The 14,356-nt window shown below is 50.7% G+C and overlaps 1 protein-coding gene across 2 annotated transcripts in view; it reads right to left on the reverse strand.

Annotated features, from left to right (window-relative positions):
- Positions 1–311: 311 nt before the first annotated feature.
- The window catches only part of LOC124486978 (multiple PDZ domain protein-like), a 41,187-nt gene continuing 27,142 nt past the window's right edge, over positions 312–14,356 (reverse strand). For both annotated transcript variants that reach the window (XM_047048921.1, XM_047048922.1), the window contains 20 exons: positions 14,059–14,221; positions 12,445–12,641; positions 12,133–12,224; positions 11,491–11,566; positions 11,256–11,336; positions 10,329–10,421; positions 10,128–10,202; positions 9,807–9,981; positions 9,100–9,245; positions 7,732–7,815; positions 6,922–7,115; positions 5,582–5,729; positions 5,227–5,313; positions 4,849–4,942; positions 4,718–4,758; positions 4,522–4,632; positions 3,529–3,633; positions 3,253–3,362; positions 2,648–2,771; positions 312–2,203 (listed from right to left, as the gene is read on the reverse strand). In XM_047048921.1, coding sequence (XP_046904877.1) covers positions 2,057–2,203; positions 2,648–2,771; positions 3,253–3,362; positions 3,529–3,633; positions 4,522–4,632; positions 4,718–4,758; positions 4,849–4,942; positions 5,227–5,313; positions 5,582–5,729; positions 6,922–7,115; positions 7,732–7,815; positions 9,100–9,245; positions 9,807–9,981; positions 10,128–10,202; positions 10,329–10,421; positions 11,256–11,336; positions 11,491–11,566; positions 12,133–12,224; positions 12,445–12,641; positions 14,059–14,221 — 2,343 coding nt within the window. In that variant the 3' untranslated portion in view covers positions 312–2,056. The remainder of the gene's footprint in view (positions 2,204–2,647; positions 2,772–3,252; positions 3,363–3,528; positions 3,634–4,521; positions 4,633–4,717; positions 4,759–4,848; positions 4,943–5,226; positions 5,314–5,581; positions 5,730–6,921; positions 7,116–7,731; positions 7,816–9,099; positions 9,246–9,806; positions 9,982–10,127; positions 10,203–10,328; positions 10,422–11,255; positions 11,337–11,490; positions 11,567–12,132; positions 12,225–12,444; positions 12,642–14,058; positions 14,222–14,356) is intronic.

Consider the following 14,356-nt stretch of genomic DNA (forward strand, 5'->3'; position numbering starts at 1 on the left):
AACAGCTGAGATCCCTCACGTTCACAGAGACCTCTTTATCTCTCTTTCTCTCTTGCTCTCTCTCTCTCTCTCTCTGCACCTAGTGGCACGAACACTTCATATTAAAAAGCACCCTTTGCCCTTGTAAAGGAGTTATGACTGCACAGACAAATTCATAAAGTATAACTTATCTGTTAATGAACTGGCATGGCACCAGCATTCTCTCCATTGAGCGAGACTGAGTCATAGGTCATCTATAATATGACTTTTTATTCATTTAGAATGTGCTTTAACCTAATGACAAAAAGTTAGATCTTGTGAACCACCCTAACCGTGACCCTGCAGTTCAAAGAAGACCTTTCCGTGACTGCAGTCCAACGAGACTATACCCCACAGCTGTCTTCAACATTAGAACACAACAGCATGTACATTTTGTATCTCTCAAACCCATTATTTAAACTGCTGTTCACACGCTACGCCTTTCATCTAAATCTGGCCTGCAGCAAAATACATCTGATTCATACTCTATTGTTAATCCATGTTACCTCATAAATCATCTATCAAGAGGATGTGTGGTAGAGATGTGAAGAGTGTTGTGATGCCCTGGGCATTCTCGAATCTGTTTCCTATCCATCACAAGCAACCAATCAGATGGTTGTGGAGAAGAAATAGAATCAATAGATGTCTTTGGGGTAAACTACACATCCATAATGTGTAGATAGTTCAGTGTTGGGGTGAATAATAATAATATAGAATAGATAAGCTCTTTGTGTGTTCTTCTGTGGCATTAGAGCAACGTTTTTATTTATCCAGACCAGACCTTTCATGTTGTTGTGAATGCTGAATCTATCACAACCAATACACCCAGTGAAAAGGAATATATAACTCTCGTTGCACAAAGACCAAGTCAATAGCTTTGAGTTTGAAGGTCACTTTTAATAATTCAGACAGTGAGCACCTCAATACCGTGTCAAACGCACTAGGTCCAGTACAATACTAAGCATGGTGTCTTTCCATTTTTGTGCAACTAGAGAGTATCTGCCTTTAACACATTACACAGTGGAGGGTTAGGTGTTCTTCCTGAACCAGTGACCAGATGAGGAAATCCTCTAAACCGAAGTTAATGGCTTTTTACCGTGGTCGGGAAGAATTCCCTGTCCTGTGAGAGACAGCTGGTGGGCTTTCTACGCCTCAAATGATAGAATACATTTCAACGACAGGAAATCAAGACAAAAATAGGTAATACTTTTTTCGAATCCAAATACTGTTACATAATACCTCACGTCATCTGCCTCAGCAGCACTATATGTCAGTGGTCATCTCATGCACACGTTCTCCTTTTATCTCTCAGTGAGCCCGAGTTCACAAACACACTCACACGCGTCTCGCTCTCACATTCCTCAGACCAAGATATCGGTGATATCCAAAGTTTTTCCCTTCGGACGAGGTGTTCTGCATCACCGAATCGCATCGTTCCAAACAACAACAACAGTCTAACACTATTACATTTACAAGCGTCAATTGTGTCTCGGCTTCTTTGTGTGTTTGCTAAAACAGCAGTTGCTTCACTATCCAAGTGATGTGACAGTAGTTACAGTAGCGTCAGGCTTAAAGATCGGATCTTATCTAGCAAGATTCTCTGGGGTTGCGCAAAAGGGGCCGTTGAACCCCTTTCTTTTATAGTAGCAATAATACAGCTTGTACACCCCGAGCATAGAAAACTACAGTAGAAAAGATCACAGCCACAGCATCCAGTGAATACCTCAGTCTACCTGCAGCAAGTTAGCTTGGACACAAATGTGGATCACAGTGTTCGACGCTAGAAAAAGGAACAAAAACAAGCTAATTAGGAAGATATGTCGGTGTGTGCGTTGTATTCCATTATTATTATTTTTTGCGTTCTGATATGTTTGTGTGAATGTGTTTGTGTGTGTGTGGTAACAGTCTACCTTCGATGTGTTTGCGCGAATATGTCTTTGTGTGCGTGCTAACAGTCTGCATTTTCTCATGTGTGTGTGCATAGGTGAAAGGTGAGAATAGGGGAATGGTTCTATGGCTTGTGTGTGTGTGTGTGTGTCTACGAGAGCACAGTGAGGGTGACGGATCCTTTCGTCCTCTTCAGAATGCCCACGGCCTCCTCATGGGTGACCCCATCCAGACTCTGACCGTTGACAGCCATGATTTGATCTCCTCTCTTCAGACGGCCGTCCTCTGATGCTGCCCCCTGCAGAACACACACACGCGCGCGCGCGCGCACACACACTGCAGGTTACCTTCACGGCACAGAAAACACACAGCAAGCTACCTTTATAATAGAGTACCTTCATCCTCAAAAGGAATAAGAAAAGATGAAAAGATGTGAAATACTGTCATTTTTGGATGGGTGAAAGTATAAACTATGAACATTTCCAGTAAATATACAGTATGTGCAAAGGTCTTAGGCACAATTATTATTTTTTTTTAAGTAAACCAAGAATGCTTCAAGACTAAATGAAATGCAAAGATGAACATTGTCTCCTTGCTAAATTGCGCTTTTACACTGCCTAAAAAACATAGGAGAACATAGGATTTGACATATAAGACACTATTCATGTCACATATCCTGGGTGCCTAAGACTGTACTGTGTTTTCTTGGCCTTCGATGGCTTTGATTGTGTGTTCGACCAACCTTTCCAAACACGGTTTTCACATATATGGGCAGGTCTCCGTGAGGACTTCCAAACCCTCCCACGATGCTGAACCCCAGACCATCTGGACCTCGCTCCAGGGTGATGCTCTTGTACTGGGGGGGACTGGGGGACACGCGAACAGGACTGTTACTAGAACCGTGGGGTTGTGTGGGTGTGTGTGAACCATTGTGGAAAATGGCACTTTAGACAGAGGAAGAGAGACAGAGAATGTTTTGGTGTGCGTGTGAGCCAAAGTGAAACATAGTACTATTGAGAGACAGAGAGAGAGAGAGAGAATATGTATGTGTGTGTGCCATTGTGGAACATGGTACTATAGAGAGTGAAAGAATGTGTATAATTGTCCCAATGTGATACATGGTACTATAGGGAGAGTGAGAGAGAGTCAGAGAGACAGAGATAGAGCAAATGTATTTGTGTGTGTGCCATAGTGGAACATGGCACTACAGGGAGAGAATGAAAGAGAGAGAGAGACACTATAGAGACAAAGAGACTGTGTGTGTGCTATAGTGGAACATGGCACCATAGAGAGAGAGAGACACGACAGAGAAAAAGAGAGAGAATGTGTGTGTGTGTGCGTACATACCCTAAGTCATCCTGGAAGATGGTGCTTGGAGTGAGGCCAGGGACCGAGAGACCAGCAGCTGCATGCTCCTGTGGAGGTCCTGTCACGGAGGTATCCCCCCCTGCTACCACCTGGACACACACACACACACACACAAACACAGGGGCACTATTAGGGACAGCTGAGCAGGGCTACTGAGACCTCCGCTAAAAGGAGGAAGTTTATCTTGGTGGACTGCAGTTGGTCTTTCTAATTGGATGTGTTGTTAAGGGCTCAGATGTGTGTGTGTGTTCTGACCTGCAGCTCGATGGTTCCTGTGGCGTTCTTCAGCAGGGTCACTGCCTGCGTATGGCTGATGCCCTCAGCCGGAGTCCCGCAGATACTCACGATCCTGTCCCCTATCTGGAAAGGGCAAAGGTCACAACGAGCTGATGGCTGCCGTTGGTGTCGCGCAAAACCTTGTGTCGTCTCTTGTTTGTTTTAGGTGAACACAGTCACTCAGAAGAACAAACAAAATACTGTCCATTGCATCTTGTGAGAAAGGGAGCTACGCGGAGTATCCCACTTCCGACAACCGAGCTCTCCTTGCTGACAGCAGAAGGTTTTTGGACCCCCTCTACAACATTTGTATGTCGCTTTGGATGAAAGCGTCTGCCACATGAAAATAAACGTAAACATGAAATGTATGTTTTTCGGTTGAAAAGCAAGAAATAACCAACCAAGTCAAGATGGAAGACAGGACCAAACACAATTCGGGGGGGGGGGGGGGGGGGGGGACTCTGCCTGCTGCCTCTGACAAACCTGTTGTAAGACTTCTCTATAGTCTGTATGGTCCGGGGCTACCAACAGTACTTTACCATTCTCAACAGGGCTTTTGTCCCGCTGGACTTTAATGTCGCCAGGGTAATAGAGGTTGATTTATTGTCCCAGATGGCCTCTGCTCCTCTGTTGTCTGCCCCCGAGGGACACAATGGTCACCCTGTGTGTCCCCAGACAGAGAAACGAAGCCTGAAGGAGGCTTGACCTTCACCCAGCCAGCCAAGAGGCCAGTCTCCAGTCTCACCGCTCTGGTGACGACTGCCACCTTGGAAAGGTCGCAGACAGTGGGATGGGACAGGAAGGGGAGCTTTTCTTTTCAAGTCCACTGGGGGTTTATTCGGGGGGGCTTTTCCGAGCCATTTCTGAGGTCTGACTGCACTTATTATCATAATTCTTTTTGAGTTTCTCAAGCAGAGAACAGGACGGCGACTCTAGACTGGAGAGGTGGTTGGGGTCGGTTCTCGCGGGTACCTTGAGTTTCTGTGTCTGTGCGGCCAGGCCGGTGGGGTTCATCATGGCGATGAAGATGGGCACGTCGCCCACGCCGCCCGCTATACTGATGCCCAGAGAGTCAGTGGGGCCCTGGGGGGAGAGAGACGCTGCGTTACCCCCCGACACACACCCACATCAACAGCGCTTCGGACGATGTTCCTTCGAACACACACACCTTGGTAAACTCCACCGCCCTGATGTCCTGACGATCCAGTGCTGCGGGGGGAAAAAAACACACCCACCGTTTTAGAAAACAATCACACATTGACTTTCAGTCATGACAACGTTCTTGCTGTCGCTGCTTACAGTCCTGGCTCCTGCTGCGGTTATCCAGATCTCCATGGAGGCTTCCGGAACCTGACAGGGAGGCATGGCTCGCCTTGCAGCTGCCTTCACTCATCTGTAACAAAATTCAGCAAAATATCCATGTATTTACGTTGTTCTCCTGTTTACAGTGGAGGACCACTTTATTTATATCCAATAGTGGGCAGGTGGAGATTTTGCACTGTTACAGTTAAGCAGTCACAATGTCCAGACAGATCAGTAACGATACAAACAAAATCCTAAATACTGAAATATATACAATACGAGTCTACAACATCTAATATCCAAACTAGCATTTGGAAGCTCCACACTTCCAGTAGCAGGCAGGAAGAGAGGTGAGGAGTGAGGTAGTCTGCTCACCTGACTGCTCTGAGACATCCTCCTTTCAGAGTGGAAGGGCCCAGCTTTGAAGCGGCCCACATCCAGCTTAATGGGCCCCGCGCAGCACTGCAAGCACACACAACACGTCAACACAACCCGTCAACACGTCAACACGCAGAAAAACCCACCACAGACCTCCCATCTCACCCACTTCCCGGTGAGGTTCGACGGCAAACATTCGCCAAATATTCCGACAAAACGTTCAGCAGAAATGACACACGGTGACCACCTCCCTCAGGTAAATAGTTTATAAATCAGTGTTGGCTCCTTAGTCCAATTTGGATGACATCTCCACACTGACAAAGTGTCTTTGGACGTTTGACCTTGCGCTGACCTTGAGCAGCGCGGCCACGGCCTCCTGGCTGGCGGAGCGGACGTCCTTGCCGTTGACCGCCAGGATCTGGTCTCCCTGCATCAGCCTGCCGTCCCTGTCCACCGCACCCCCCTTCACGATGTCCGACACAAACACCCCCGTGTCATTCCTGCGAGGGGGGGGGGGGGGAGAAATTCACTTTGGTTACCGTACGCGCGTCTGCGCGTGTCTGCGAGAGACAGAGAGTTTTGTCGTTTGTCTCAGACCATGTTTTTGAATTTTGCGTTCGTGCAGACTTTTATGGATTCAGAAATGCATCCTGCTGCAGCACTAAGCGGTGGTATTTTCCACTGTCGGGGGGGCTCTGGGAACCCTCAGTGTCGGCTCCCAGTCGCTACAGTCAGACGAAGGCGAGCACTAACTGTGATTATGCGACCTGATCACTCATTTCACGCGCCAAAGGAATCTTTGGCTGTCACAGTTGCTAACCACTAAGTGGTAGCTTATAGGTTTTATTTTCCATGATATGTACACAAGCACAAACACACACGCACGCAAGGAAAGTCACATGAAAACTGTATCCAAACTCTCCTAGGGATGTTTCCCTGTTGTCTGTGTGACTCCAACCTTGGTTGGTGTGCGGCAGTTTGAGTTATTCTTTCTCTAGTAAGCACGATAATCGACACTGTCAAAAAGACTGCGGGGAAGGTCGCATCCCAGCCCTTATCCTTTGTCAACCACGCACCCCACACCACCCCACACCCACCAACCACACTCAAACACACACTAAACCCTCAAACCAACAAGCTGGAATCAGAAACAACTGGCAGGGAAAGCAGTACACACACACACACACACAGAGGGATACCAAAACACCACACATAGCACAGTCACGCATGGATACATGAACACTGGGGGAAAACCCAGACACAAACAGCACACGCACACACACACACTCAGAAAGACGGTGGGGTGTGTGCCGGGCGCGTCCTAACTGAGGCTGTCTCCAAGTCGGGCTGGTCAGGGGGAAGGTCAGGGGCGTCCTCTTGTCACCAGAGGTGAGAACGTCCTCAAGGCCCTGACAGTGACACGACAAACAGTGACTGATCTAACTGGCCAAGCAATGTGGAGGGGAGAGGGCGCTCGTTCCGGATGACCGGGCAGCTCAGTGTGGCTCTGGGTGGACGTATCATCTTTGCGAGTCGCTGCACGCACTCAAGAACGCTGAAGCAAGCCAGAGGCATCCGCACCTGCCTACTCTGACAACAGAACGTCACTCCAAACGTTTTGTGGCACAAATACGTGTGCCCGCATGTGTGACGTACGCGCGCGTGTGTGTGCGTGTGTGTATGTTCCGGTACCTCCTCCCCACGATGCTGAGCCCCAGGCCCTGGCCGGGCTTCTTGTGGAGCTCCAGGGAGAAGGAGTCCCACATGTCCTCCTCCCTGTACTGCGCCTCGTCCCGGTACACGGCCAGGCGCACCCGCGGGGGCGTCTGACGGAGCACGTTGATGGCCTCGTCGTGGGTCGCCACGCGGAGGTCGATGCCGTTCACCTGGGGGGGGGGGGGGGGGATGAAAAGGTTTATGAGGGGGGGGGGGTCAACTGGTTAGAAGCTGGCTTGATGTCTGGCCCCTATGCGCTCTGGCGCTGCTGAACATTGTACTGCAGAACATTCCGGATTGGCTTCCCCCGGAGGTTTTCCGAGCTCCTAACAGTTGGTCTGAAGGGAAATAGCCCATTAGCTTTAGAATAGCCACGTACCATAGGCCTGTTCTCACACCAGAGTATTATCTGGCTCACGACATTGGTTAGCCGTGACATGGAGGGACACCCCACCCCTTCACCTCCCTGACCCTCCTGCTGAATGCAACAGCTTGGCTAGGAGCCACAAGTGAATTACAGGGTACGATTAAGTCCCAGGCTGTGTGTGTGTGCGTGTGTGTCGGGCAGGCCTATTGACTGGGTTACTGTGACTAACCAGCCCTGTCCTTCCCCCAGTCCACCTCCTGTAGAAAGCCAGGGTTCAAAGAGGGGTCAGCAAGCAGCCAGGCTGACTTCTTGAGAAGTCCCTTGGCATAAATCGGTCCCTACCACACACACACACATCCCACCACACACACACATCCCACCACACACACACACACGCCAGTTCCAGTCCGGTCCGGTACCTCCAGGATCTGATCCCCAGCCCACAGACGTCCATCCTTGGAGGCGGCTCCCTCCTCGTACACCTCATGGATGATGATGGCACCCTGGAGAGACGAGCCGAGCAGAGAGAGGGGGCGAACGACAGAGTGGGAGTCAGACTACAGAAGAGAGAGGGAGGGGTGGGGGGAAATGGAGGCCCCCCCCAAAAATGTAAATTGGTGATGACAGAATGAAAGGAGTTGTAGAGTGGTAGACCAGGAAGACAGGAGTACCAGGATGAGAGGAAGAGAAAAGCAAGTTAACACAGTGCTTTCTCTTTGTATGTGTGTTTGTGTGTGTATATGTGTGTATGCATTTGAGGGTGCATTTTCTGTGTGTTTTTTTGCAGGCGCTCGTCGCAGAAAGTGTGTACATGACTGCGTGTGTGTGTGTGTCATCTAGAGGTCAGGGGTGACATTCCAGGCCTGGCTATTGTCTCCTGCAGCCCAGACAGACAAAGAATAGCTCCTCAGGCCTCAATGAGCACACAGAATGGAGAGGAGGAGGAGAGGAGAGGAGGCGAGGTGGAGAGGAGAGGAGGAGAGGTGGAGAGGAGGAGAGGAGGCGATAAGGGGGTCCTGACAAGATCATATCCTACATTCCCATGTGTCTGGCGTTATTTCAGACCTCGTATACCACCCCTACTGCTGTGACGCACGGATCGACCACTAGGTTACTCAGTGGGCGGGACTGCATTCCAGAATCTCACATCCAGCTCATGTATGTGGTGGTATTACAGGGCAAAATATTCTCTTCCACGTACGGTGTCATTCTTCCCGAAAGACACCCTGGTAGCAGAAACGCCACAAGAACACCGTAGAGAGCACAGCCTGTTCTTCAGAGAGGGAAGTGTTTACAGCAAGCGTCTGTTTGGACTCCCTTTGACATTGTAACGTGTGCTTACTTGGCGGGTCCACACTTGAGAGCAAATCTCTTGGGAACGATCGAAGGAAACCTTTGCGTGTCCGTTCCTCCCGTGACTCCTCCTGACAGGAGAGGGTTTGGTCGCTTGGCGTAGGCATGTGACACCCCGGTGACAGCCCACTTTAACCAGGCGTCGACGTTGAATATAGGCTTTAGACATCTGTTTTAGGTTCATTGTTTATCTCTCGTAGACTGTTTGACTTGTTTATGGTTTACGTAGGATAAAGGTGGATTTGTTTTAGAAATGAAGATCCACAACCACCACATAGTGTTTCAGTCGGACCGCCAGAAAACAATACCGAAAAGACCAGGGAGCAAGACCAAGATTTCCAATGTTCTGGCAAATAGCCAAAAATAACAACAAAATGAAATCAAAACAGCAGTTTTTTTTTTTATAGTACTAAGTTGCCCCCCCCCCCCCGTACCAGCAGAGTGTCACAGCCTCCCACGATGCTGAGCCCCAGGCCAGTGCGGCCCTTGGAGATGTCGATGGTGGTCTCGCAGCCGGGAATGATGGGACAGGTGACCGGGTCTGAGTCCAGTGTGTCCGGGCTGGAGGGGCGGCTGGAGCCTGAGAGAGAGAGAGAGAGAGAGAGAGAGAGAGAGAGAGAGAGAGAGAGAGAGAGAGAGAGAGAGAGAGAGAGAGAGAGAGAGAGAGAGAGAGAAAGAGAGAGACAAACAGACAGACAGACAGACAGACAGACAGACAGACAGACAGACAGACAGACAGACAGACAGACAGAGAGAGAGAGAGAGAGAGAGAGAGAGAGAGAGAGAGAGAGAGAGAGAGAGAGAGAGGGGCGGAGGGGTTACCGTCTCGTCCAAGGCAGCCTATTTTTTGCTGAGGGTGGAACCACACCCACGCCTGTTGAACACTAAGTCACTGCTACTACCACAAATACAATTATACGGCAATAAAATCAGATGTGGCCTGAGCAATTATGTTCTTGGACTTTCAACGTGATAGTACATGAACTTAGCCACCGAAAAACAGCGTGTGGGAAGTAAGGCATGTCTACGCAGTCATGTTTTAAGCTTTGTGCTTGTTCACTGGGTGTCGTGAACAAGCTCCGGTGTTCGGCCAACACTGAAGCCGACACCCAACCACCTAGACGCCGCATTGCTGACTCACTGCCGATTGGCTCGTCCTCAGGCTGCTCCGCCGCTGTGACCATGGCGATGCTAGGCATGATGGGTAGACCGGCGGCGGCTGTGTCTGAGAGCGAGGGAGGGAGGGGGAGCGACAAGTCGTCCTCGCAGACTGTTAGCTTCACCCGGCCTTGGCTCTTCCTCAACAGGTAGTGGACCTGGGGCGCCCGCAAACATACGACATGTTATGTATTGTCATGTACGGTCACCTGTTTTAGCCTTCACCAACTACGTTTCCTTCTCCTCAGTAAACAAACTACGAATGGCGTTGTGTCCAAAGTCATTTCCTCATTTCAGATCGTACCATGTCTGTGGAGTAGCCCAGTATAGGTTCATCGTCCACCGCAAGGAGCTTATCCCCTGCCTTTAAGCTGCCATCCTAAACAGAGTTACACAGCAGTTTGAGTAAACGGCATGTTAGGTGACATGGAACAAACCGCCCCAAACACCGAAAGGCCCTAAGAAGTGTTACCATCTGGACAGGGTGTTTCGAAAAGGGCTTTACCTTCCCGACGGGTCCACTTTGAGAGATGCTCTGAATCACCAGTCCTCTGCTCGAATCTTCCACACTGAAGGTGATGCCAAGTTCACCCTCCACCTATGGAAAACAGAAATGATTTAGTTACGTCGATTCAAGCTGACGTCGTGGCTGGCTCTTGATACACAGCAGGTGAAGCCTTTTGGATGTTTTACATCCTGGCCGGAGTGAGAATCTTGCCTTTTCACAAATTTGGATCTCTCCTTGATCTTTTTTGGTCATAAATTCAATTTAAAAAGGGAAGGGGTGGGGGGGGGGGTGTAGGGCAGATGTGTGTTTCAGCTGGTGGCTGGACCATATGCTGCCTTTCTCCTGTCATCATATATACTACATCATAAACCATGCAGACAGGCAGACAGGCATACAGACAGACAGACAGACAGACAGACGCCAGCAATCCCATCCAGGTGTTGAAGCTTTTCAACCACCTGTTCAAATAGGATGTGTTGCTGTCCTCCTCGTGGTCTCTTCTTCTGTATTTATAGCCGTCCCCTCTGCCTTTCCCTCTCTTCGTATCTATCATTCACACGCCTGGGAGGTTTGGCTCTCTCGTCACTTCCTTAGCAGTCTATCAGGGTCGTTCTCTATCTCTCCGTCTCTCGCTCTCCTTCACTGGGACCATAGCGCGAGAAGCAGTCCCTGTCCTCCGCCTCTTCGACCCCTACGCAATTCATAACGAATCCCTCCTCCCCAAGTCACGCACTCGGAGCTGCCAATCGGCTGTGATAGACGTCGCTCCGTCTCGGTGGCTAGTGAGCTTTGTTCTCCGGGGCCCCCGGTGTGTCTCTGTCGTGGTGTCTCCTGGACGACGGAGGGAGTTCCCGGAGAGGGCGGGGCGGGGGGGGCGGGGTTACCTGGCCGCGCTGAGGAGCCGCGCGGCGTGGCGTGCCTCACCTCGGACAGAACGACGTGCCGAACGTTTGTGAACGCGTCCGGGTCGAGTGCGGCGGGGGGATTGGAAGCACATGTTTCCAGCTGGGAGAAAACAAACGAGGGGGGGGGGGGGGGTTAGACACAGAGGACTGGTCTCACATGCTCTATCTGTGTGTGTATCTGAGTGTGTATCCGTGTGTGTGTATCTGTGTGTGTATCTGTGTGTGTGTGTATCTGTGTGTGTGTTTTTGTTTACCTCGGCGTGGGGCTCCTGCGTGTCTCCGTACTCCCTCATGGGTCCCACGGCCATCTGCTCCAGAGCATCCGTGTTCCTGCCGGGGGAAGAGGGGAGGTCACAACTCAGGACGTAAATCACCCTCCGAGGGCCTCCTGACCCGGAGCAGGGTCCCTGCTCAGAGCCCCCGGCCTCTGGGCTTCACCACACTCTCACTCAGCCCCTCGCTGCAGAGCTCAGGAGGAGGGGAGGGTTAGGGTTGGTTCCGGTACGGGCGTTCCGGAGTTCAAGGCAAAGTTCATGAGCTCGGGGCTCGACCTCACCGATAAATCTATAGGGATTGAATAGGATTGCGTGACTCGTGTTTGATTTGTGTGTTTGTGTAGCTGGCTCCCCGGTTTTTTTTGAGAGGGGATTCTCGCGAAGCGCTGGGCTTGGTCGGTTGGAGAAGTGGGAGGAGCTTCAGTGAACCACACAGATCTTCAGGAGACACGAGGTAATATAGTGTACGGAGCACTCGTTAAAGCCACGGGTTTTGTGTTCTGACATGCAACAGCCCCCTCTTCTGGGCTTGGAAGGTAATGTAGTCTCCCTCATTCTCCTTTGATCATGAAGGTTGTCTCAGGGCACGCTGCGAGTGAAGAACTTATCGAGCTACTGTACCTGATGAAGATGATTTTGACCTTCGACGGAGCGCTTTTAATGATGGAGGAGGCGTTTTGGTGGCTCCGCCCGTACAGGATCTGCCCGTTGATCTGACGACAGACACAACGCACAAATACTCCATGTGAACAATTTGAATACAAAAAACGTACCTGGCAGTATTCAACAGACGGCCAAACAAAACTTTTGGCCGACAGCTACGCGGAACAGAACCGGCCAAGTGTCGTTCACAACTTCCAACGGGGTCGACCGTCCGGTAGGGCTGTCGTCACGACGATACACAACCGTGGACCCCCCCCTCCACCCACTCACCTCCAGCAGCTCGTCCCCGACCGCCATGCGCCCGTCCGTCCCCGCGGCCCCGCCCGGGTCGATCCCCACCACGAACACGCTCATGCGGGCCCGGTCGCGGTTGCCCGCCAGGCTGAGCCCCAGGCCGGCCCTGCCCTTCTCCAGCTCCATCACCTGGAGGGAGCCTGGGAGACCTCCGTAGCGCTGGTGGATCTTCCCTGCAGCGGAGACGGGGAGACAGGGTGCGGATAAACACAGAGCTGGAGACGTGTCGGCGTATGAGACACACGCTGTAGGTCGAAACACCTCGTCTGGGTGTCACTTATGTTTGTTAGTTTTTTTTGCGATGCTAATGCTATTGTACCTTTGCTGGTTTTTATTGCGGGTGTTACTTTTATTGTTGTTTTGACCGTACTTTTAATCAACATTTGCTTGCATTTCCTTAGTTAAAAAAATATATATATACCAAGGCTGTTGCCTTGCCTTGTTGTAAGAATTAATTACCCAGAAGGACCTGCGTTCCATTGTGCATATGACAAACGCATCCCTTTGACGCATATGATAATAACACTGCACCCAGACTCCCACACAGTGCGGTTACACAATCCTACCATATGCATGCCCGCTCCGAGGGCACAAATTAAGGACAAACGCAGTCGATGATGAAGCCTAAGAGTGGCTGTCTGAACCTCTCTCCGCTCTCTCTCCCGTGTGAGTCAGATGGCTGCTTTCAGTGCCAGTCCCTGGTGTTCCCGGGCCTCCTGCCACCAGCGTGCCATCAGTCCTCTACTAATCTCCTCCATACACCTCTCCAGTCCCCACCTCATCAATCATAGCCCTGCAGGACACACGCGCGCACACGCCAAGCAGCTTGCACGCATATGCACTCACGCACACACAGACGTACACACACACACATAACAGTTGGCATTCACATTCACACACACACACCCACACGAGCAGACGTCCAACTTTCACACAGCGCCTGGGGCCTTGACGGAACACTAATCCTGTCTAATTCAGAAGAGGTTGGAAATGTGTCCTTCCGTGCTAACCTGGGGCTAGGTGAATGTGACGTCCTCATCTGGTTCAGCTTTCAGTTGATGAAAGTGGAATCTGTTTTTGTGCGGGTCCTAAAAGCAGGATTACTCATTTAACTGACCGAGCTTTGATCTGTTGACCCGAGGCAAGGTAAGCAATCTTATACAGTCAGTCAACTTTGGATCAAGGGAGTTTCTCTGACCAGCACTAGGTACATTGAAGACCGAGACTGCCTTGACCATTTCAAACACATTATGAATGTGACATGGGCGCCCTCTGGTGGTGGTTTGGTGATAACACTAAAGTGGGAAAGCTTGAAACCAGGCTCATCCACTGCTCAACAAGCTCAGATAGCTTCCACAGCATCACATCATCATCACACTGAACACTTTGTGAAGTGAGTCTCAACTTGGCCCAGGGGTGTCGATCGATCGGATTTCTTTGGACGTTTACATTTTTGAGCGTTCCGTTCATTTGCACCAAATCTCCCGTCACTAAATCTCCACGGAGCTTACCAAGGTGACCCCGCAGGAGCCTCCGGACCTTAGCTAATTGCGAACCTCAGACATCGACCGGTTACGATGCAGTACTTACTCCGGCTGTAGCCAAACTCGTCCTCCTCCTCTTCCCCCTCCTGGGGGACTCGGTCTGGGATCTCTGTGAGCGTATCGGTGTCCGTCTCTCCCACGTGGGGAACCACAGGGAGGGAGAGGACCGGGGTGGGGGGGGACACCTTCCCATGCTCTCTGTTGGGGATCTGGGGGGCCGCGGACCAATCAAAGAGGCAGATCGAGAGGAGGAAGTGAGGGGGGAAAGGCAATTTGGTTTTGAATTCATTCATTCATTAAGTTGAGTTGAATTAATGGCTTTTGCAGATGCTCTCTTTAGAAGT

Source organism: Hypomesus transpacificus, chromosome 25 (genome assembly GCF_021917145.1).
Source record: "Hypomesus transpacificus isolate Combined female chromosome 25, fHypTra1, whole genome shotgun sequence".
In the NCBI taxonomy this organism is placed as follows: domain Eukaryota; kingdom Metazoa; phylum Chordata; class Actinopteri; order Osmeriformes; family Osmeridae; genus Hypomesus; species Hypomesus transpacificus.